Source organism: Mesoplodon bidens, assembly GCF_964165515.1.
Source record: "Mesoplodon bidens genome assembly, chromosome: 9".
Lineage (NCBI taxonomy): Eukaryota > Metazoa > Chordata > Mammalia > Artiodactyla > Ziphiidae > Mesoplodon > Mesoplodon bidens.
The window spans coordinates 14,907,097-14,932,300 of NC_138166.1; the positions used below are offsets into that span (position 1 = coordinate 14,907,097).

General features: G+C 41.2%; 1 protein-coding gene across 3 annotated transcripts in view; it reads right to left on the reverse strand.

Moving 5' to 3' along the window:
• The window catches only part of PNPLA8 (patatin like domain 8, phospholipase A2), a 135,608-nt gene that overhangs the window by 47,720 nt on the left and 62,684 nt on the right, over nt 1-25,204 (reverse strand). The window contains exons 1-3 of one of the 3 annotated variants that reach the window (XM_081244725.1): nt 14,680-14,838; nt 4,895-5,909; nt 4,542-4,691 (exon numbers count right to left, since the gene is read on the reverse strand). In XM_081244725.1, the coding sequence (XP_081100851.1) occupies nt 4,542-4,691; nt 4,895-5,653 (909 nt within the window). In that variant the 5' untranslated portion in view covers nt 5,654-5,909; nt 14,680-14,838. Of the gene's footprint in view, nt 1-4,541; nt 4,692-4,894; nt 6,047-14,679; nt 14,839-25,204 lie in introns of those variants that run through there. The other 2 variants (XM_081244723.1, XM_081244724.1) reach the window with 2 other exon arrangements.

Here is a 25,204-nt window from a genome sequence, read left to right on the forward strand (position 1 = left end):
AAAGATGTCACAAAAAAAGAAAATTATAGCCCAATATCACTGATGAACATAGATGCAAAAATCCTCAACAAAATACTAGCAAACAGAATCCAACAACATATTAAAAGGATCACACACCCTGATCAAGTGGATTTATCCCAGGGATGCAAGGGTTCTTCAATATACACAAATCAATCAATGTGATACACCATATAACAAATTAAGGAATAAAAACCATATGATCATCTCAATAGAGGCAGAAAAAGCTTTTGACAAAATTCAACATCCATTTATGATAAAAACTCCCCAGAAAATGGGCACAGAGGGAACCTACCTCAACATAATAAAGGCCATATATGGCAAACCCACAGCAAAATCACACTCAATGGTAAAAAACTGAAACCATTTCCACTAAGATCAGGAATGAGACAAGAGTGTCCTCTCTCGCCACTCTTATTCAACATAGTTTGGGAAGCCCTAGCCATGGAAATCAGAGAAGACAAAGAAATAAAAGGAATACAAACTGGAAAAGAAGTAAAACTTTCACTGTTCGCAGATGACATGATACTATACTATAGAAAATCCTAAAGATGCCATCAGAAAACTACTAGAACTAACCAATGAATTTGGGAAGGTTGCAGAATACAAAATTAATGCACAGAAATCTCTGGCATTCCTATACACTAACAATGAAAAATCAGAAAGAGAAATTAAGGAAACAATCCCATTTACCATTGCAACCAAAAGAATAAAATACCTAGGAATAAACCTACCTAAGGAGACAAAAGACCTGTACTCAGAAAAGTATAAAACACTGATGAAAGAAATTAAAGATGACATAAACAGATGGAGAATTATACCATGTTCTTGGATTGGAATAATCAATATTGTGAAAATGACTCTACTACCCAAAGCAATCTACAGACTCAATGCAATCCCTATCAAACTTCCAATGGCATTCTTCACATAATTAGAATAAAAAATTTTACAATTCGTATGGAAACACAAAAGACCCCGATTAACCAAAGCAATCCTGAGAAAGAAAAACAGAGGTGGAAGAATCAGGCTCCCTGACTTTAAACTATACTACAAAGCTACAGTAATCAAGACAGTATGGTACTGGCACAAAAAGAGAAATATAGATCAATGGTACAGGATAGAAAGCACAGAGATAAACCCATGCACCTATGGTCACCTAATTTACGACAAAGGAGGCAAGAACATATGATGGAGAAAAGACAGCCTCTTCAATAAGTGGTGCTGGGAAAACTGGACAGCTACATGTAAAAGAATGAAATTAGAACACTCCCTAACACCATACACAAAAATAAACTCCAAATGGATTAAAGACCTAAGACCAAATACTATAAAACCCTTAGAGGAAAACACAGGAAGAACACTCTTTGACATAAACCACAGCAAGACCTTTTTTGACTCACGTCCTAGAGTAATGGAAATAAAAACAAAAGTAAACAGATGAGACCTAATTAAACTTCAAAGCTTTTGCACAGCAAAGGAAACCATAAACAAGACAAAAAGAGAACCCCCAGAATGGAAGAATATTTTTGCAAATGAAACAATAGACAAGGGATTAATCTCCAAGATATACAAACAGCTCATGGAGCTCAATATCAACAAAACAAACAATTCAATTAAAAAATGGGTGGAAGACCTAAATAGACATTTCACCAAAGAAGACATACAGGTGGCCAAGAGGCACATGAGAAGATGCTCAACATCACTAATTATTAGAGAAATGCAAATCAAAACTACAATGAGGTATTACATCACACCAATCAGAATGGCCATTATCAAAAAATCTAAAAACAATAAATGCTGGAGAGGGTGTGGTGAAAAGGGAACCCTCCTGCACTGTTGGTGGGAATGTAAATTGATACAACCACTATGGAGAACAGTATGGAGGTACCTTAAAAAACTAAAAACAGAACTACCATATGACCCAGCAATCCCACTACTGGGTACATACCCAGAGAAAACCATAATTCAAAGAGTCATGTACCACAGTGTTCATTACAGCACTATTTACAATAGCCAGGACATGGAAGCAACCTAAGGGCCCATCGACAGATGAATGGATAAAGAAGATGTGGCACATATATACAATGGAATGTTACTCAGCCATAAGAAGAAACGAAATTGAGTTATTTGTAGAGAGATGGATGGACCTAGAGTTTGTCATACAGAGTGAAGTAAGTCAGAAAGAGAAAAATCACATATGCCAACACATATATATGTAATCTTAAAAAAAAAAAAGGTACTGATGAACCTAGTGGCAGGGCAAGAATAAAGACACAGATATAGAGAATGGACATGAGGACACAGGGAGGGTAGGGAGAAGCTGGGGTGAAGTAAGAGTAGCATCGACCTATATACACTACCAAATATAAAGTAGATAGCTAGTGGGAAGCAGCCGCATAGCACAGGAAGATCGGCTCAATGCTCTGCGATGACCTAGAGGGGTGGGGTAGGGAGGGTGGGAGTGAGGCTCAAGAGGGAGGGGCTATGGGGATATATGTATGCATATGGCTGATTCCGTTTGTTGTACAACAGAAACTAACACAGTACTGTGAAGCAATTATATTCCAATAAAGATCTATTTTTTTTTAAAAAAAGCAACTCTTTACTTTGAAAACTGGTGACTAAGTAGAAAGAAATTAAGCATTTCTTTTGCTTTTCCTGCAACATTGATCTTTGAGAGTAACCAAGTAGCTTTAGTTTTACAGGAGAACGTCAATTATAACGCAGAAGGAACGAGAGAATTAGAAATTTATCATTCTGCAACCCTAATGAAATGACTAGTTCTAGAAACAATTAGGTTAATGGTTGATGGCTAATGGTTCTAGCCTAACTGTCCCATGAAAAGATCAGACTAATGAAAAGATCTCCCTAATCCAGTGGTCAACCTTAGCATTACTAACTGTTGTCCAACCAATTATATGTGTTCTGACACAATGCAATATGAGGTGCACGTCGTCTACAATGTGCCCTAACAAGAAAATGCTTAACTCAATCAGGTCTTTATATTTAAATTCCAATGTGCAGGAAATAAAAAGGAAAGAGGAATACATCAACTATACCAATGAGGAGGAAGCCAGGTAAATCCAGAAGGTGAGCCATTCTACAGGAAAACACATATCACATTTCTCCTTGGTACTGAAGGGTCCCTAGATTTGGGATCAGTTATATAAAATAAGACTTCTCAAAGTTCCTATTAGCAAAACTAGTCATAACAGACTAAAACTGAAGACCACCCAGAAATCCAACAACACTACAATGAATAAATAAGCTGTGATACATTCACACCACGGAACACAAAAGCAACAAGAATAAATTATCTACAACTACTCACAACAATGTAAAAGATTCCTACCAGCATGTTGAGTGAAAGAAGCCAATCATAAGAGTTTACATAATGTACAAAAACAGGTAAAACTGATTTGTGATTATTTTTTCAGATTGTGACTGAAAGGGGGCCCAAGGGAGGCTTCTGAAGTGCTGACAAATTCTGTTCTTCATCTGGGTGCTGGTTACGTGGATATATGTGAAAACTCACTGAACTTTACACTTAAAACTGCATGTGTATTACACTTCAATAAAACGTTTTTTAAAAGTTCTTTAAAGTATGCAATTCCATCTCAGAGCTTTGCTTTCAGTGTATCACCGACATGTTAAATGACCTAAAAGCACATCTATATTTGGAAATTTTATCTTTTAAGTAAGAGATTACATATATATGAAAGATAATCCCAAATTCTATGAACATGAAATTCTAAAGTTGAGCTATTATAATGTATGTATTATACAATATAAAACTACAGAGGGTAAATGATTTAAAAACATAACTTTTCAGCAAGATGGTTATCAAAACGCTGAATAAATACCAACTAAGTTAACTTATAATTTTCTGGGTAGCAGGTTAAAAATGAGCACTAACGGATCTCTAACGAAACGTTAACATTGTCTATTCATTATATGATATTTCCAAATTGTTCATGATGTATTACAAATAACCTTAGTACAGGTGTAAAGAGACTCAACCGCATCATTCACACTTTATATTATTTCTCTGAAAACGGTCTATTTAAATGGGTCTAAATTATCTCCACTGTTTTATATTTGAAAACACTGAGGCAGAGAAAAGCTAACTGTTTTAGTAATAGGATCACAAGTTCAATTACCGATAAGATCATGAAAATTTTTAGACTTTCAAGTACAGAAAGATCATGAAATAAAAATGAGCAATGGTTTTACTTATGAATTACGACTCCTGTCTTAAGAGTAAGTTACACAGCATAAATACCTCCACTGCATTTAAGAAAACCTTGGCAGCTAATAGGCATATAACATATCACAGAATAAAAGAGAGCATTTAGCATAATGCATATCATAGGGCAATTACTAAATATATAACACATCACATGTATGGTAAAACCACAAAAGTATTTAAATAGAAAAATGAAACACGTTGCCTTCTCCATTTTAGAAGGTTTATTAGTATTTTTGTTCCAAGATAAAACCAGATTAAAGGTAATCAGAATTACCTTGACAGCCACTCCTTTTCCTTCAGGAAATTCTAGAAGATGGAACGTCAGTTCTTCAACTCTGTTAATGCAGAGCCTTGGGTCGGTTGTTCTTCTTAACGCTTGAACTAATGCCCGGGTTCTGTTGTCAATACTCACTCTGGCAATTATCTACAAAGACATGTTAAAATATGTATGATTTGAGTATGCAACTGCTCCAGTGATACCAACAGATGATTAAAGTTTCTTAGGTCCCATTAGGAAATGAAACTTAGAAATTTGACAAAACTTAAAACTTAAAACCACACTGCATTTAAGAAAACCTTGGCAGCTAATAGGCAATTCAACTAATATACTGAGATATAACGACTTGCCTTTTCTTGCTGAAGAGATAACCGCCTTTTCTCCTCTGCATTTTTGTCTTTGCTGATGGCCTGCTCAGCTTTCATCGCCTCTTCCTGCTCTTCTAACTGACTCTTTGAATCATACTTTAGTTTGGGGACAAGTCCACCAATATAACCACCTACTAAAGCTTGTACACCTTCAGTGGGACGAGAAAGAAAGTTGGCAATACTTTGTTTAGTAGAAATGGGAAGAGCCTCGGGCGTCCCACTGGGACTTGCAGCATTGTCCTCAGAATATAAAGAAGCTTCTGAGCCCAGCTTCGTATCAGTCAGGACGCCAGAATCTGGAGAACTGGGTTTCTCGTCTTCAGTCTTTTTAAGCTCAAGTTCTGATTTGTCCTGGAAATGTTTATCTTCCTTTTGTTCAGACATTTTTTCCTCACGCTTGAAGTATGAATTAATATGACTTGATAAAAAGTAGAATGACTCTCCGAATTTCGTGGTTAGATTATTCGTGTAATGAAAGAGGCTTTGCTTACCTGTATCTTCTTTCTCCATAACGTGACTTCCCTTTGCTGCAAAAGAACCCTTTTCTGCTGATTTGTTGCTGTATTTTTTCAGAAATTTGATGGTTTGTTTAATGTTTTTCTGTTTTAACCAGCCACTATCTGACACTTTTCTTAATATTCGAGAGCTTGGCTTAAGTTGAGCTAAACGAGAGATCATTTCATTCTGCTTGCCAAAAACAGCCTTCGAAACAGAGTTCAAAGTATTTTTAATACGGGACATACGAAGGCTCGCTTTTGTAAGTCCCTTGGGAGCAGAAGTGCTAAGTCTCAAAATTCCAAAATGTAAACCATGGTTGCTTGGAGAGTAACAGTGCCTACTGCAAGAATGAGCTTCACTTTTGGTCCATTTACATCTTATTTTGCTTGTATGAAACCCTCTCTGTAGGCTGCTGTGGCTTATCCTCCAGTAATGTTCAGGCGAGCGCAAGAAAGGCAGCTGCTTGCTCCGCCGCTTCCCACAAAGACTTCTCGCATTACTAAGGAGGTAAATATAATAGAGACCTATAGTCAAATTAACAGACATAACGTAAAAATCATTTATTTTCTGTTCGTTATGACTTTCACTTCATTCCTGAGTGCTTCATTTAAGAAATGCCACAATTCATGGTCTTACCTGAAATGCAAGAAAAAAAAAATTAGGATTCAAGGTAAATTACTACTTGAACTAAACTCAGCAACTTGTCTCAAAAGAAGACAGGATAATATATTTTCATTATGGCAAAACAGAGTTCACTTTTAAGCAAACAGAAAATCAGTCATCTTTTATTACGGAAGTCAATGAAAGAACAGTGAGCAGTAGGATGTTTCATGAAAACTAATATGAAAACTAACTTAGAGAAGCTACCCAATAGATAAGGTGTCCTACAGCACAAAACTGAACATGCAATTGTGAAATAAAATTCATATTTATGGCAAGACAAGAAAAATTTTAACAGAAAAATTCTTCTCTGCCCTTTGGCCTCCCCTCTCCCCACACTGCGCATGGTGCATCTGTATCATGACTTGACCACACCTCCCCATCAGCAGGACTACCTGCTCAATCATAAACAGCAACATTCTCCTAGCATCACGAAGACAGAGCATTCCTTCTTGATCTTGTAAAGGGTCACATGATCCGCCACGATGGCACTTAAATCTGGATCACGTAAACTGTCAATATACATCATTTAACGTACAGTCTTCTGTCTCAAAACACTTAAACTGTGTCTTGACTTCTAACTGGCAGAACAGTTCTCAGAGCTTTCTGAGATGCTCTTCCCAGGTTATAATCCTCAAATTTGGCTCAAATAGAATTTTCCAATTCTTTCTTAGATCTACTGATTAATTTTTCGTTGACACAATTTAGATATTATGCTGCTTTTCTTCCTTCCTATGCTATTTAAAGTGTTGACAGTTTATGTGACACTAGACTGTAAGTTCTCTGAAACAAAGAGTCAAGTCTTACACTCCTACTCATTGCAAACCGTTTGTAGAATATTTAATCTGAAACTGAGTCCCCCTAAAACCGAGGTCCTCTGCTGAGTTTATGATTAACCTCTCTATCCAAAATGTTATTTTCCTTTCCAACAGCTGTTCCACTCAAGACTGAGGCGTAGCAAAGAAAAGGGGGCTGAAACTGAGCAGGACCCTCCCAGGCACAAAAGCCTTTGTGTCCCCAGTTTCTTGTTTGTAGGAAAAAGGCTTTCAGCCTCCTAGACCTTCCCTGAGTTCCAAAGGGCAGATTCAAACAGTTACTAATTAAGGGAATGAGGTGATGCAGAAAGAAACAACAGTGCAGAGATGGGGCAGGGTCCTGGCTCCTCCTGGGGGGATGTACAGAACAATCTGGTACATCTCTGAGTTCTTCTACAGGAGCTCAGGCCCCCACCCAGGTGGAGGGTGGTAACTTCAGGCTGAGCACAAGCACTAGGACCCCAGAGTGGTTGGAACCAGAAGACTGATAGCTGAGATTCCTGGAACACCATCCTGTTACCTCAACCAATCAGAGGAGGGGCACACAGCCTGCACACCTCCCCACAAATTTTGCCTAAAAAAACTCTTTCCCGAAACCCATCAGAGTTCAGGTCTTTTGAGCAGGAGCCACCCGTTCTCCTTGCATGACCCTTGCAATAAACCGTTCTCCCACTCCAAACGTGGACATTTCAGTTTGTTTGGCCTCACTGTATGTTGGGCACGCGTTCGACGACAACTCTACACCAGACATAGTGCTAGATGCTAAGACCACAAACAGGATACCAAGAAACTTTCAGTCTAGAGCTCGAGATAGCCTTGTAAGGAGGATTTCGCTGTCTAGTACAAAGCGTTTATTTAATCAAAGAAGTCAGACTAGAATAAGCTGTGTGCCACTTCTAACAGACAAGGGGTTCATAACCACAACATAAATGCTGTTTAAAACGGATATTTTGTTCTTTCAATTGGTAAAATGTAAATGATTGATAATATCCAGTACTGATAATACCTGGGGAGATGGGACACAGAGGGCTACCTGACAGTGTGTAATGAAATATTTGACAGTATCTAATGAAATTTTAAATGCTATCTATCAAAATGTTAAAGGCACATATTCTTTGATTAGCAATTCCACTATTAAGAATCTATCCTACAGAAATAACTGCATAGGAGTAAAGGTATGTACACACATTCCCTGCCACACTGCTTGAAATAACAAAACACTGAAAGACTCTAAGTTTCTTCTAGCAAGGGATGGTTAAATAAATTATGGTACACATACAATAAACTGAGTTACAATGTAATGTTACACAGCAGTTAAGGAGAATAGATGATCTGCCTATACATCCTTCATACACAGTACAGTGAGAAAGGCAAGCTGCAATATCATATATATGATACACACATGAGGATACAAAGACGTAAACACGAAGATATTATGTAATAAAAGAAAACAAAAACCTATATATGCAGTTTAAATCTGTGGCTACACACACACACACACACACACACAGATTCTGAAAGGGTAAGTACCTGTTTATTAATTCCTGTGAACTGAGAGGTGGAACCAAAAGAGAATGAGAAGGGCTTTTACTTTTACTTTTGGACAGACTCAATTACTTACAAAGAGCAGGTATCACTTTTGTAGTTAAAAAAAAAAAGCAAACACTTTAATGCACTTTAACAGATGGCGCTATGTGAATGGAAGACACAAGGTGAGAGTAGATACCCAGGTAAGTCTGAAAAAAGAAGCTGAAAACTGAGCAAAAAAGGAATTCATTACATTGTAAAAGATAAGAGGGGAAGGAGAGAATTCTAGATAATGGGAAAAACAAACAAAAGGAAACACAAAAAAAGCATTTAAGAAAATATACACAATATAAGCAAAAAGTGCAAGCAGTTGTTTTCATTCCAGGACCTGGAGAGAATGATGAGCGAGGGGTATAAGGGGAGACTGCAAAGACAGGGTGGACCAGGTTACGAAGGGTCTGATAATCTTGCCAAGGAGATTAGAGATCGAACTGTCAATGAAGTATGATAAGCAAAGGAATGACATTAGATCCGCTTCCAGCAGATCGATGACAGATGGAGTAACGGAACAAGACAGAAACCAAGAACCCATGTGACTCTTCAGAAGGTGACAGTCCGAACTAAAATCTGTCTAAATAGCATGTAAGCATATTATTTTAAAACACCCAATTTTACAGAGGGAAGGAGAGAAAAGAAGGAAACCTATCTGCTTTCCTGGCTCTTCTGAACCCCTCAGGACTTGCAGTCAATGTTATAAGCAGAATTAATAAGCCTCACAATCCCCAAGACAGAAATAACATGACAAAATACAACGAAAGTACTCGTGGATGAAAAGCCATACTCAAAACCAGTAATGGACTCCTACAACTCAACAACAAAAAATCGAATAACTCAATTAAAAGATGGGTAAAAGATTTGAACAGACATTTCTCCAAAGATGACATACAAACAGTGAACATATGTAAAGATGAATAACATCACTGATCATCAGAGAAATACAAATCAAAACCAAATGAGGTATTACCTCACACTCATCAGGATGGCTAGTATAAAAAAGCAAAACAAAGCAAAACAAAAAAACAAAACAGAAAATACATGAGAAATAAATTCTGTTGTTTAAGCCCCCAAAACAAAACAAATCACCAGAAAATACCAAGTGATGGCAAACATGTGGAGAAGTTGGAATTCCTGAGCACTGTTACTGGGACTGTAAAATGGTGTGGCTGCTATGGAAAACAGTATAGCAGTTCCTCAAAATATTAAAACTAGAACTACCATATGATCCAGCAATCCTATTTCTAAATATATATTCAAAGGAATTGAAAGCAGGGCCTCAAAAAGATATTTGTACACCTATGTTCATAGCAACACTATTCATAATAGCAGAGGTGGGAACAACCCAAATGTCCACGGACAGTTAAATAAACAAAATGTGGTATATGCACACAATGGAATATCATGCAGCCTTAAAAAGGAAGGACATCCCGTCACATGCTACAACATGCATGAACCTTGAGGACATGAGCTTAAGTGAAATAAGCCAGTCACAAAAGGACAAGTACTGTGTGATTCCACTTACATGAGGTACAGAGAGCAGTCAAATTCAGAGACAGAGAGTAGAATGATGGTTACAGGGCACTGGAGGAATGGGTCAGAGGGGAGCTGTTGTTTAATGGTAGGGTTTCGGTTCTGCAAACTGAAAAAGTACTGGAGATTTGTTTTTACAACATGAATGCACTGAATGCCACTGAACTATACCCTTAAAAATGGTTAAGGTGGTAAATTTTATGATATATTTTTTACCACAATAAAGTTAAAAAAGCAAAACAAAACAAAACCAACAGTGGGAAATCCACAGTTGAAGAGGAATCACATGCCTGGATCTGCAGTCACATTACCTTTATGGTGCAGAAACCCTAAGCAAATGAAAACTAGTCAGAGCTAGTGAACTCCATGGGGCCTCTGCTGAGTCCACTGAAACTACCATGGAAGGACACTTCCAAAGCTCACAGCAAGAGACTCCCACACTCAGCAACCACCACTGAAGATTAACTCACAGTCAAAAATGAATCACTTCAAGGGAGTACCAACAAGTGTACGTAACAGGAAAACGTGTAACCAAGATTAGAAATCATAGAAAAAAATTCAGTAGGTTTAAAACATTCAATAATAGAGGGAACAAAAATAAGGAAACAAAAAAAAAAGAGAAGTGTACAAAAAGTGTACAGGAAGAGCAAAATTTTAGAAATGAAAACTCCAGCTACATACGAGTTACTAGACACTCCTGTAATACAATGATAAAGAAAAGTTAAAAATAAAGGAATAGGGGAAAATATATACCAGGCCTATAGTACCAAAAGAAAGCAAAAAGCCCTTTAAGGCAAATTTAAGTCAAAAGCATGAAATAAGATTAAAAAGGGATACTATTTCATAGTAAAAGGAATAATCCACTTACTTATTAAATCTCAGGTCATCTCCTAGGTCTTGGAGAAAAAGACAATTTATTAATAAACAAATAACTAATATAATGTATAGCAACAGGTTGAGAAGTGCCATGAAAAATAAAGCTGGGGGTTGGGGAGAAAGGGCACAGAAAGTGCTATTTTAGTTGATGTGGTCAGGAGAAGAATTGAGTTGACATCTTACTGGAGACCTGAATGAAGCGAGGAAGCAAATTATTAAAAGTTTCCAGGTAAAAATCATTCAAGGAAGAGGAACAAGCAACCAAGGCTTTGGAGACAGGAATAAGCTTTGTCTGTTCAGGAATAGCAAGAATAAGGTGGTTAAAGGAAAGTAAGAAGTGGGAACGATGGTAGACATGGGCCTAAGAGTCAAGCAGAGGACAGAGCTACATCGCTTAGAGGGAAGGGATCTGCATTGTTTCTTTCCATTAAGAGATAATCCTCATGACCAATTATGAACACACCTATCGACTTGGCATTGAAATACAGCACATAAAGCAAATTTGAAAAAGGGAACAATTAAAGGAAAACGAGATGATCTCATGGTCATACTATTTTAATACACCTGTCTAGAAACTACAATTGTCAAGTAAAAATTACTCAACAGAGAGAGCTGTCAACAAAAGCGACAAGCTGATTTTAACTGCTCCCAAATCACAACACTAGTAAATGCAGACAAGGGTTTGGAGAGCAAATTCAGCTGGGACAAAAGTTCGATTGCAAACAGATAAAGAAGGTAGACTGGGAAGTGCCATCGTCAACTGAGAAAAGAGCAGGGAGGACCAGACTCCCTATTTATCGGGTGGTACAAATACAATGGAGGTATAAATGGAAGAGTGAGGCGTACATCCCCCACTAGAGAACAGAATGACTTTTTTTTTTTTTTTTTTTGCGGTACGCGGGCCTCTCACTGTTGTGGCCTCTCCCGTTGCGGAGCACAGGCTCCGGACGCGCAGGCTCAGCGGCCATGGCTCACGGGCCCAGCCGCTCCGCGGCACGTGGGACCCTCCCGGACCTGGGCACAAACCCGTGTCCCCTGCATCGGCAGGCGGACTCCCAACCACTGCGCCACCAAGGGAAGCCCCGGAATGACGTTCTAACTGGAAGAAATAAGGGAACTTCGAGGTGGAGGCTCCGCTGACGGTGGAAAGAATGAATGCATGGAGGACTTCACCGAGTTATTGCAATAATGCAGACACGAAGTGACAGGGGTGTGAATTAAGGTAAAGGTACTATAATGGAAACGAGGGTTACTTTGAGCCACACTTCGAAAGTGGGGTAAACAACAAAACACACGACTTGGTCACAGGAAAGAATGGGGTAAGGGGGCTTCCCTGGTGGCACAGTGGTTGGGCGTCCGCCTGCCGATGCAGGGGACGCGGGTTCGTGCCCTGGTCCGGGAAGATCCCACTGTGCCACGGAGCGGCTGGGCCCGTGAGCCATGGCCGCTGAGCCTGTGTCCGGAGCCTGTGCTCAGCAACGGGAGAGGCCACAACGGTGAGAGGCCCGCGTACCGCAAAAACAAACAAACAAACAAACAAACAAAACAATGGGGTAAGGGAGAGGGAGGTGTCACGACAACTTAAGTGTTTTAAAACAGAGAAACAGGAAGAGTGCCATTTGTGAATACGAGATAACTGGGAAGGGGGCCAATTTAATAAAAATCTCTTGGATTTACAGGATGCAGTTAACAGTGGGCTATTCAAATGGAGATGTACTATAGGAACACAGGCTGTGGAATCATGTTTGGAGTTATTACCACAGTGACAGCTAACACCATAAGACTGAATTTACCGAAGAAGGATGTACAGTAACACTTCTTGAGAATGTGGGGATCCCAGAACTTGACAAAAGCTCCTCTTTGAAAAATGCTTATTTGCATATATACACTATATTTTCCAAGACACTTCAGGATATTCATGGAACTACTAAAATATTCCTTGGGTTTCAAATTTTAACACTCTGGTGTAGAGAGAACAAGGGTAGAGCCTTGACTGCCATTCAAAGTTAGCAAGAGGTAGTCTTCCAAGCAAACAAAAAAAGCACAGGACAAAAGATATCCCGAAAAACTCAGGGCAATGGCGCTTCTAAAAAGCAAGGATAATGAATAAAGTAAAATATAAGACATGGGAAAGAAAGGTTAGAACTAAGACATGATAGGAAGATGTTGGGCTAAGAGTCCTATTACCTTTACACAAATTTATGTTTCACAAGCAAGACAGTATGTACCCTTCGGCCCCAATCCTCTGTCATTATTACTAAGCAAAAAAACAACTGAAGGTACACTGAAGCAAGTAAATATACAAGCTAGTGAAAGTGATCTTTTCAGCCAACATCACTTGTTAAAAGGACAATGCTTTCAAGGTTTTAATTTAGATCTGATACAGAAGCAGAAAAATGAGCAACCCTGAGAAAAAGTTTAATAAAAATCCTGAAATAAGAGCATGTTTTTATGTTCAAAGTACAACTAATTTGCACAAGCCATTTAACAAAATAACTGCAATGAGTTTGAAACACCTGCCTCATAAGCGGCATTAAACTCTCGGTTCACAGTGTAATATACTTTTTTTAAACTCCCGGATTTCAAAATTCTTCGTATTTCACTGTCTTAACAGCATTTTCTCCATACACTAAAACCTACATTTGTCATTTTTGAAAGCTCAAGAATTGGGACTGTAGGGGCTTCCCTGGTGGCGCAGTGGTTGAGAATCTGCCTGCTAATGCAGGGGACGCGGGTTCGAGCCCTGGTCTGGGAGGATCCCACATGCCGCGGAGCAACCAGGCCCGTGAGCCACGACTACTGAGCCTGCGCGTCTGGAGCCCGTGCTCCGCAACAAGAGGCCGCGATAGTGAGAGGCCCGCGCACCGCGATGAAGAGTGGTCCCCGCTTGCCACAACTAGAGAAAGCCCTCGCACAGAAACGAAGACCCAACACAGCCAAAAATAAATAAATAAATAAATAAAAACTCCTACCCCCCAACATCTTCTAAAAAAAAAAAAAAAGAATTGGGACTGTAGATTGGGATGCAGTCCATCTGGGATGTCACTGGAACTAAAAACTTCACTTTAAATAGGATTATGTGATAGTTCCTCATGCCACGTCCAAGTTTTTCCTAGGTGTCACCACTTTCATTGAAATTTATCATTGTACTGGGCGTAGAAACCAGGTTCCTCCCTGCATGATGGCAGACACGACAGCGAGGTGAAGCACTGCAACACAATGACCCACACAACTTCACCTTTCAAAAAGCACGCACCCTGAATCCGCCTGAAGCAACAGCAGCCGAGGAAAGAATTCAACGTGGGTAGGGTTACAAAGAAACTGATAATTAAAAACAAGGAGCAGCCGACAAACCAGCTGCGCCGAAGGTGGAGAATGATGTAGAATAGGGACATCGCCTTAACAGGTTCCCGTGAACAGCTGGAGAACCTACTGCTCAGGGGAAGCCAGGCAGACTCGCGGAACCTAGGCTGGGAGGCTTGGGGGGTGGGACAGACAACGCGGGGCGGGACCAGAGAAACCAAAACAGTCTGCGCGTCTGGACCAGCAAAGCCCACGGGGTCCGAGGAGGCGGAGAGCGTCGCGCACCCATCAGGCCCGGGACCCGAGGGCTCCTTCCGGTGCCCGGCCGCCTCCGGAGCCTGGATCCGGGGACCTCCTCGGGGCCGGGCGTCTCCCCGCTCTCTCGCCCTGGAAGCGCCCTCCAGGGAGAGATAAGACCTGGAATCCCAGAGGAGTGCCCGGGCGACCCGGCTGCCCTCTCCCGTAGCCTACCGTCCCGCCCGCCCCCCGCGGGCAACTTACCGGGATGCAGGCCGCAACTGCTTAGGCGGCAGGGGCGACGCGCCTCTTCCCGGCACGGGCGTCCCCTCGGCCAGCCGGCTGCCATCAGCTGAGCTTCCTGCACAAACAGCGGTGCGACAGCCGTGAAGCCAGCCTCCCCCAACTCCGTCCCTCCCGGCGGAAGTGACGCAAGGCGGCCCCAGTGTACGCGCCCACCGGCGAGGAGCTCCTCAGCCTCGCTGGAACCTCGGCCCACCCATCAGTCGCCGCTCCGCCCCCCCAGACATGCGCAGTAGAGCCTGGCTGAGCGCGGGCCGGAAACGTGCGTGCGTGCACGCGCCTGCGGACACCCGGAGAGGCGCCGCCTGGCGGCCGGCCGAGGGAGTTTGTTTTGCTCTGTGTTTGCGGGGCTGCGTTCGGCGGTCGGCTGAGCTAAGCCTCCATCTCTGCGTCCCTGAAGATGCTGTCCACACTCTGCCCGGTCCTCGAAGAGGGGACTGCGTCACCAGCCGCTTGGAGGGTGGTGAGCGGCCTGGACCTAGGTCCCTACCACCCTGCTGTCACCATTCCTGGGCTTGGCCACTTGGACTAAAAATCACTGGAAACTGCTTTCACATACGTTATAGTATTAGAAGTTAGCCTGTGAAGTCCCTCTACCGCACTGCCCCCCGCCAGGTCCCACACTTAACACATAGTTTTTGAATCCTGACATTTTATACCTACCAAGTCTGCAAACGACCTACAGCTCATAAGGCAAATGCAGCCCACCGCCTGATTTTGTATGCCTGTAAGCCAAGAATGGTTTTTACATTTTCAATGGTTAAAAAAATAAAAGTCTGTTTTGGGACACATGACAATGACATGAAATTCAAATTCCAGTGTCCTTAAAAAAAAAGATTTTCTTAGAGCATAGCCATGCCCATTCTTTTATTTATCAAGAAGCTTGCATGCTACAGCAGCAAATTTGGAGGGTTACAATAGCTTCCTTTAAATAAATTGAGGTTAGAAACAGAAAAGTAGTCTTTACTAGACCTCAACCTCAAAGTGTTCCCAAGACTGTTACTCTCTCTTTCCTCTAGGCTTGCCGTGTCTCACAGGAGTGTTGCTGCTTTAGCCTGTAAGATGATTGTGAAGTGTTTAAGGAAGGAACTGTATGAGCTGCCACGCAGTGGGTGTTAGACTGACACTTTTGTTTTTCCTTTTTTTTAATTAAGGGGAGGAAGCCAGCTTGCTAGGTTCTTGGGGCATAAATGGCTGGACTGTGAACATCATAATGCCTGATAAACCCCTGCAGTGCAAGAGCTAGGCATGTTATTTAGCCATACGCTAGTTAGAAGCTGTATGCACAAACTAAACTTTAGAGGCATATGGAAGTAACTAGTCCCAGAGAGATGATTTTCCCCATTGTTTAAGAAAAAATTATACTTGTTAAAACGATAAGGAAGACTTTACTCAAGACTTTTGCAATGGGGGAGAGAGACTGGGCTCAACTGCAAATACAACAAAGGCAGCTGGAGATGTGTGGCCCAGAAGCAGAGTGAGAGGGGCCAGTGTATGGAAAATTACTAAGAGGGGAAACCAAGGGCAGGGGTGATTCTTGCTAAACCATTTTCACAGGATTCCTGCTAAAAACTGATTACTGTGATTAGACACTGACGGTGATCAGATATCAAGGGTGGGAGATTCTCTCTAAACTGACTCGGCAGGATTCTTGCTAAAACTGGACTTGGCAGACCAAAGACAGGGCCCGGGCAGGAAGCCTTGACAGAAGAGGGCTCAGAGAAACCAAATTAAACTTCTACCAATGAGAAAGTCTTTGTCACCCTCCAGCCATCCATGCCCTGCCCTTGTTTTCCTTGATTCCCTAAGTTAGTCAGACTTTATCAAATATCCAGATATTCCTCCCTTGCCAGAAATATTTTAAAAACTCTCAAGTCCTCCTTCTCCTTTGCTCTTTCCTTCCCCCCCGTGTCCACCCATATACCTTTAAACCCCGACCTTTAACCGCCTTGAAGTCTGACGATCTTAGTGCAGAATCTCCCGCATCTTTCCTTTGCGCTACATCGTCGTTTCCACTGCTTTAGTTTAAATCTTGTCTAAACTGGTTTTCCAGCCTGTAACTGACCTCTGACCCAGAGTTATCATCTTCCGTGCAGCCAAGGCAATCTTTCTAAAGTGCAAAGCCAATCACATGATGTCCCTGATTAAAAAGTTTATACTGGGGCTTCCCTGGTGGCGCAGTGGTTGGGAGTCCGCCTGCCGATGCAGGAGACGCGGGTTCGTGCCCCGGTCTGGGAGGATCCCACATGCCGCGGAGCGGCTGGGCCCGTGAGCCATGGCCGCTGAGCCTGCGCATCCGGAGCCTGTGCTCCGCAACGGGAGAGGCCACAACAGTGAGAGGCCCGCGTACCGCAAAAAAAAAAAAACAAAACACAAACAAAGTTTATTCTGGCGCTTTATCTCCATGGAATAAAATGCATGGTGTGATAGGCTCTGAGCCTGCCAAGCTTCTAGCCTTAATGTCACCACTCCAGCCATACCTATGGTTTCCCAAATACACTGTGCCTTTTCATGCTTCAGTGCCTTTGCTCATGCCTCCTTCAAAATGAGAGAAGCCTAAAAAACTAAATGCACTCTTACTATACAATCCAGTGATCATGCTTCTTGGTATTTACCCAAAGGAACTGGAAACCTATGTGCACACAAAAGCCTGCAAGCAGATATTTACAGCACCTTTATTCATAATTGGCAAAACTTGGAAGCAACCAAGATGTCCTTCAGCAGGTGAATGCTTAAATAAACTGTGGTACATCCAGATAATGGAATATTCTTCAGAGCTAAAAACAAACTTCCAGCCATGAAAAGATGTGGAAAAATCTTAAATGTTTATTAGTAAATGAAAGAAGCCAATCTGAAAAGGCTACGTATTGTATGATTCCAACTATATGAAATTCTGAAAAAGGCAAAATTATGGAGATAGTAAAAACATCAGTGGTTACTAGGGGTTGGGATTTGGGAGAGCCCAGAGGATGTTTAGGGCAGTGAAAATACTCTGTATGATACTATGATGATGGGTGCATGTCATTATACATTTGTCCAAACCCACAGAATGTACAACACCAAAATAAACCCTAAGGTAAACTATGGACTTTGGGTTATTATGATGTGTCAATGTAGGTTCATTGATGGCAACCAATGTAACACTCTGGTGGGGGACGTTTATAATGGGGGAGGCTATGGATGTGTGAAGGCAGAGGTATATGGTAAACCGCTGTACCTTCCTCTCAATTTTGCTGTGAACCTAAAACGCTCTAAAAAATTGTCATTGAAAAGAAATTAAAAACAACAACAACACGAAATCCTTATCTTACTTCTTCATTGGGTAAATCATTCCTTCCATTTGTGCTTGCTTCTCCTGGTTCCCTACCAGCACAGTATTGTAATTTATTTGTTTATATGCCTGTGAGTTTCCTGTAGGCAAGGAGTATAACATAACTATATTTGTAACCTCTGGATCTAGCATAATCCCCAGCGAATGGTAGACTCACTAAAATTCTGTATTATTGAATTGATTTTTAATTTTATTCAGATTAGCAGTTAATAAGTTACAAATGGAAACTAAAACCCATTCATGTTTCTTTTGATGTTAGAAAAAGTTTTAAGAGAAAAGAGAATTTCAGTTTATTTCAAACAATATAAATTCAGTGGTGTGCAAAATAGGAAATTATCTTCTGTTTTTAATAGAAGGCTCATCATACTCAATAGCCTTCAGGAAAATATCACACTTCAATAATGTTAAAGACAGTAATTGTTCAACCCTATATTCTTTGGTCGCTAGATAAAATAGATATCCACATTGCTCCTGCATCATTTACTTGCTGTTCTCATTCGATTTACAAGATTTCCCACTTATCTATTATAGATCTTTCCTTCTCTAAATCAATACTCAACCCCTCCTTCTATTGACTATTAAAGTCTGGCTTATAATACCTCTTCAAAGAATTTCTAGCCTCTTTACTGTTCAAACAAAACTTAATGCTGTAGCGAAAATAAATTAAGCAATATTGCTGTAGGATATTTCTCCAAATCACCCAAGCAAAGGATATGCCAGAAAATAATTCTAGAAGAATAGTTACTGTGGAAGGTGGAATCATGGCCTAATCCCTTGAACTTGTGACTATGTTATGTTATTGATACAAGGCAAAAGGGACTTTGCGGATAGAATTAAGGGTACAGATTTTTAAAAAGGAAATTATCCTGGATTATCCAGGTAGTCTCAATCTAATCACATAAGCCCTTTCTCGGGCTGGAAGCATTAGAGACGTGGCAGAAGAAAAGGCAGAGAGATTCACAGATGGTAGGTGTGGTGGGGAGAAGGACTGACAATTTGACAAGGAACACAGGTGGCTTTAGAAGCGAAGGGATGCTCCTGGCTGACAGCCAGCAAGGAGATCCAGACCTTTGCCCTATAACTATGAAAAATGAATTATGCCGACAACCTAAATGACTTTTAAAAGCATGTTCTCCCCCAGAGCCACCAGATATAAACCTAGGCCGGCTGACATCTTGATTTTGACCTTGGGAGACCTGCAGCAGGGGACCTAACTGACCCTACCTGGACTTCTGACCTACAGAATTGTGATATAATAAAATTTGAGTTGTGTTGTCACGAATTGTGTAGTATTTTGTTTCAGCAGCAAAAGAAAATTAATACAATTACCTTTACACAGTTTAAAGACATTGGATGGGACATACTTATACTAAATAAAAATCAGTTGTTGCTTACCTGAAACATATTTAACTGGGCATTTTGTGTTTTATTTGGTCAACCTAATTAGGGAGAGCTCAGGACAAGTCATTGATAATTACTTCCAAATGGAAGGATGTGTAAGATGTAGAATAGGTAAAGAAAGACATTTTATTGTAAGAAGAACAACGGAACAAATTCATGAAAGTAAGGGCTGTACACAGCTCTTCCTGAGAATGGCGTGAAAGCCAAAGGTTTAAATGATGGAATAAAAAACAGAGCTGGAAATGTTACAAAGAGCTAAATCACAAATAGCCTTGGATGGCTGACCTAGGAATTCACTACTTTTGAGGATGATTTACAGTGGGGTATAATTCTGGTGAAACAGAAATTATGCCTGTTCATTCGATGTTTTAAAAAATATTATCGGGTTTCCCTGGTGGCGCAGTGGTTGGGAGTCTGCCTGCCAATGCAGGGGATACGGGTTTGTGCCCCGGTCCGGGAGGATCCCACATGCCGCGGAGCGGCTGGGCCCGTGAGCCAAGGCCGCTGAGCCTGCGCGTCCGGAGCCTGTGCTCTGCAACGGGAGAGGCCACAACAGTGAGAGGCCCGCGTACAGCAAAAAAAAAAAAAAAAAAGAAAAGAAAAGAAAAAAACCAGAAGCAATATTGTAACAAATTCAATAAAGACTTTAAAATGGTCCACATCAAAAAAAAATCTTTATAAATAAAATTAAAGGAATGGGAAATAAGTTCTCTCTAGGAAAATTAATTACTTAGATATGTGAGTCACAGACTTTAGAGTAGGCAAAGCAAGACTGTATGCAGTTGAAATACTCAGAAACTATGATGCACCTTACGAATCCCCGAAGAGCAGGAAGTGAAATGATTCAAGGGAATCCCAAAGTGTGAATCAGGAGAGAATCTTAGCTCATCAAGGAAGCACAGATGGAAAAGCTTCCCTCCTTTTTTCCCCCCCAGCCAAACACGTAAAATGCCAGGAATAAGGCAGCATGAGTGAAGGAGGTGCCTTGCTAGCTGGTACGTCAACCACTGTAACTCAAATGAATGGTTTTGAGTTAATCAGGCTGTAGGGGAAAAAAATTCCTAAACCAAAGTAAAATAATCCCCCAAATGTGATGCAGGCAATGGGAAGAGATGGGGGACATGCTACCCCAATAACACCCCATAACACTAATTACCCACTGGAAACCACCTAAGGATATTGGTGTTACCTTCCTACTCCTCCTTCAACATTACAGAAGTAATTTTAACTTTAAAATGTATTTGCTGTACAAATAGAAAGAGGAAGTGAAACCTGACTCCAATCTCCTTGGAAAATACTATTTCAAATATTTTCAAACTTATTAAACAATTTTGAAAGTTGCAAAAGGCACATTTTACACTATTTTCTATATTTAAAAAAATGGCTTCTTGACAAACAGGTGGCCAACAGGCACGTGAAAAGATGCTCAACGTTGCTAATTAGAGAAATGCAAATCAAAACTACAATGAGGAATGACCTCACACTGATCAGAATGGCCATCATTAAAAAGTCTACAAATAACAAACGCTGGAGAGGGTGTGGAGAAAAGGGAACTCTCCTACACTGTTGGTGGGAATGTAAGTTGGTGCAGCCACTCTGGAAAACAGTATGGAGGTTCCTTAAAAAACTAAAAATAGAGTTGCCATATGATCCAGCAATCCCACTCCTGGGCATATATCCAGACAAAGCTGTAATTCAAAAAGATACATCCACCCTTATGCTCACAGCAACACTATTCACAATAGCAATGATAGGGAAATAACCTAAATGTCCATCAACAGACGAATGGATAAAGAAGATGTGGTACATATATACAATGGAATGCTACTACTCAGCCATAAAAAAGAAGACAATAATGTCATTTGCAGCAACATGGATGGACCTAGAGATTATCATACTAAGTGAAGTCAGTCAGACGGAGAAAGACAAATATCATATGATAACACTTACATATGGGATCTAAAATATGGCAAAAATGAACCTATCTATGAAACAGAAACAGACTCACAGACATAGAGAACAGACTTGTGGTTGCCAAGGGGGACGGGGGGTGGAGGAGGGTTGGAGTGGGAGGTTGGGATTAGCAGATGTAAGCTTTTATATATAGAATGGATAAACAACAAGGTCCTACTGTATAGCACAGAGAACTATATTCATTACCCTATGATAAACCATAATGGGAAAGAACATAAAAAAGAATGCATATATATATATATATATATATATCTGAATCTCTTTGCTGTACAGCAGAAACTAACACAACATTGTAAATCAACTATAGGTCAGTTAAAAAAAACAGCTTCTCTAAATAACAAAAGAAAAGACTAGCTGCACTATATAGGTGTGACTATATAGTCTATATAGGTCATTATATTTATAGATTTAAAAAAATCTACACCCAGGGGCTTCCCTGGTGGCGCAGTGGTTGAGAATCCGTCTGCCAATGCAGGGGACGCGGGTTCGAGCCCTGGTCTGGGAAGATCCCACATGCTGCGGAGCGACTAGGCCCGTGAGCCACAACTACTGAGCCTGCGCGTCTGGAGCCTGTGCTCCGCAACAGGAGAGGCCGCGATAGTGAGAGGCCCGCGCACCGCGATGGGGAGTGGCCCCCGCTTGCCGCAGCTAGAGAAAGCCCTCGCACAGAAATGAAGAGCCAACACAGCCATAAATAAATAAATAAATAAATAAATAAAATTAAAAAAAAAAATCTACACCCAGATTTCTTGGCTTTGCTTTATGCCTAGTAGAGAATCGAGATGTATATATCCCATATAATGGATCTTAAATCTAAAGAACTCAAGATATTCTGACTAGAGTGATTTTGTTAGCTTTATGATACTTATATAGGTATCCTAAAATCTCTTTTTAAGCATAATAATTTAAAAAATAACATTTATTACTGATAAATAAATACAGTAAAGACTGAATCATTTCTCAAAGGCCATCCAATCAATTAGAACTCCTTGGTATAGTTCTAATGTTTGATTAAAAAACAAAGTTTGGGGGATATTGGGATTCTTCATAAACTCAACCAATTCCCACTAATTCCAAAACAATTTGTACAACTAGATGTAAAGCTGGGTTGCCTCTACACATCTCTTCCAGCTGATAGTGCTGTGGTGCACAAGAGTGCCAAATTGTTTCAGAGTGGGCTTCCTGAGGATGCAAAATACAGCCTTCAAATATGTGTATTTAAGAAACCAGTTTTATAGCTTCAGGTATGATCAGACATTTAGAAAATGAATTAACTCTAATCAGACTCATAAGAGGTTTCCCCCCCCCCCCCAAGTAGCGCATCTTAATTACATTTGTCCTTTAACACCTACTGGGCAGCATATCCGCTCACTGATAAAACATGTTCACAGCATGTAGAACCCTTTATTACATGTGTTCTCTCTCCCACCCGTTTTACTGAGATATAATTGAAATACTACCTTGTATAAGTTGAAGTTGTAAAACGTGTTGATTTGATACACTTACGTATTGCAAATGATTACCACCATAGTGTTAGCTAACATCTCCATCACCTAATTATCATTCCTTTTTAATGATGAGAAAGATACAGCCTCTTGGCAACTTTCAAGTATAGAATACAGTATTATTAACTATAATCACCATGTGGTATATTATATCCCCAGAACTTAATTCATCTGGAAGTTTGTACCATTTGACCAAATCTTCCCATCTCTCCCCACCCCCTTCCTGGTAACCACCACCGTCCTACTCTTTGTAACAGATTTTGATTCATGAGAATGCCAATATATATTTTTTTACAATTGGAGGTAGGTAGCTTTTTCTGGATATATGCTATCTAAAACATCCTCTTTTAAATTAAAAATCAAAGTACCCTAGGCAAAAGAAAAAAAAAAATCAAAGTACCTGGCAAAGAGAGGCTGGCATAGCAAAGTGATGGGGAGAGAGTGTGGTTACAGAAAACTTGCAAATAGTAAGAGTACGCTTTTCTACAAGAGGTCCCTCCGGGTTCTTCTTTATTTTTACGTCATTTTATGTTATTTAAGGCTTGTGAGTGAACTTAGTTAAGGCTTCTATGTGTGCTATAATATCCTCCAGGAGGGGACATAGAGAGTGGCCAAAAGTAACAGTGGAAAACAACATGCTCAGCTGGCCTTGAGAAGAGGGAGTCTGGCAGCTTTAGGAACTTGACCTGGTTGCGTTTCATAGCTGTCAGCCCGGAGAGGCACCACTGTCAGGACAGAGGAGATGGACGAGGGACGGGATATGCCAGAGCAGGACCCTCATCTTCTCCCCTCTTTCAACGGTGCGTGTTCCGCTTGCAGCAGGACAATGGGACCCCAGTGGAAATTGACTAGTCCTCACCCCGCCCCCGCACCCAGGGGTACAAAGTAGCTCTCCCATCTCAGCGGGACGTCCTACCTTAACTTCCAATAGATAATGCCTCACCAAGGCATGATGGGGCTTGGTGTTTCCAGCAGCACAGCTTGTTCATCCACAGCAAGAGTCCGGGCAATGGCTGTTTCTGGTGACTTCTATGCCTGCATGGTGTTGGATGTCTCAGCAGGGGTCCCCAGTCTGGCATATGGGGCAATAGGCCCTAGTGTTGGATCACTCAAATGTAACAAGCCTGGGACAGTACTTTAGTCCACCTGGCCAAAGTGTTTTTACCTATTAGTAATTTAATCTGCTGCCTTAAGAGTCCATTCTTTCTTTTTACCAACCCTGCGGTTTGCAGGTTACAGGGGAGACGGAACCTCCAATCAGTGTCATGGTCTTTTGCTCAGGTTTACCTATCATGACCTTTGAAATGTGACCACTAATCACTGTCTATTAGATGAGGGCATCCACCCATGGTACTCAGCTTCTCTAACCCCACAGTGGAGGTAGCCTGGCTGGCTTGGCGACAGGGAAATGCTTGTGTTAAGCCACACAAGGTATCCACACAAACCAGGGCACATTTAGAACACTCATTTAAGGGAGGGGCCCGATATAATCTATTTGCCAATCCCTTACCAGGTGCGATCTCCAGAGGATGCCCCCAAATTCCTTTGGCAGTTGCCTTGGGCATTGTTTAGAACACCGAGGACATCTTGTTACTGCTTTAACTAAGTCACTGTCTTTCAAGGGCAACCCAGCGTCCTTAGCAATATGGCATCCCACCAGGGCGCTCCGGTGGCCACTCTTTCTTTGCACTCAATCTGCTGTATTTACTGAAGGATCAGTTGCTAGGGGTCCTACCCAAGTTAGGGCATCCTTTTCCTGATTACCAAGGGGTGTCAGTGCTTTACGAGCTGGGACATGGGAGACAGTGAGGACTCAGGCTCTTGCAGGCAAACCCAAGTGTCTCTGCACGTATCCTAACCCCACAAGGGCTTATTTATATCATCCACCCCTTGATTCATCCACCCCAGGATTCAGATCTCCACTTTGCCCTCACAGAAACTATCAGTCAAATGGGCACATTCAATATGCTGCCTATTTTAAAAATAAAGGGATTCAAAGATTCTGTCTTGCCCAAAATGACATGGTGCCCACCTGAGTCCAAACTCCAGTGTCCCACAGGTCCCAGGAGTCCAATTCAAGTACCGGGTCAGCCTTCCTGTGCCACCAGGTAACACAATGACACAATGGTCTGTTAGCAATTTGGAGCAATCAGGGAGGCAATATTCTGAGCGTGTCAAGAGGCTCAACACTACTCCTGGAGCGTCAACCCTGTCCGTCCTCAAGTGTAATGCATGCCATTCTCCTTGAAAGGGCTTTTCTGCTGTAGCAGGAGGA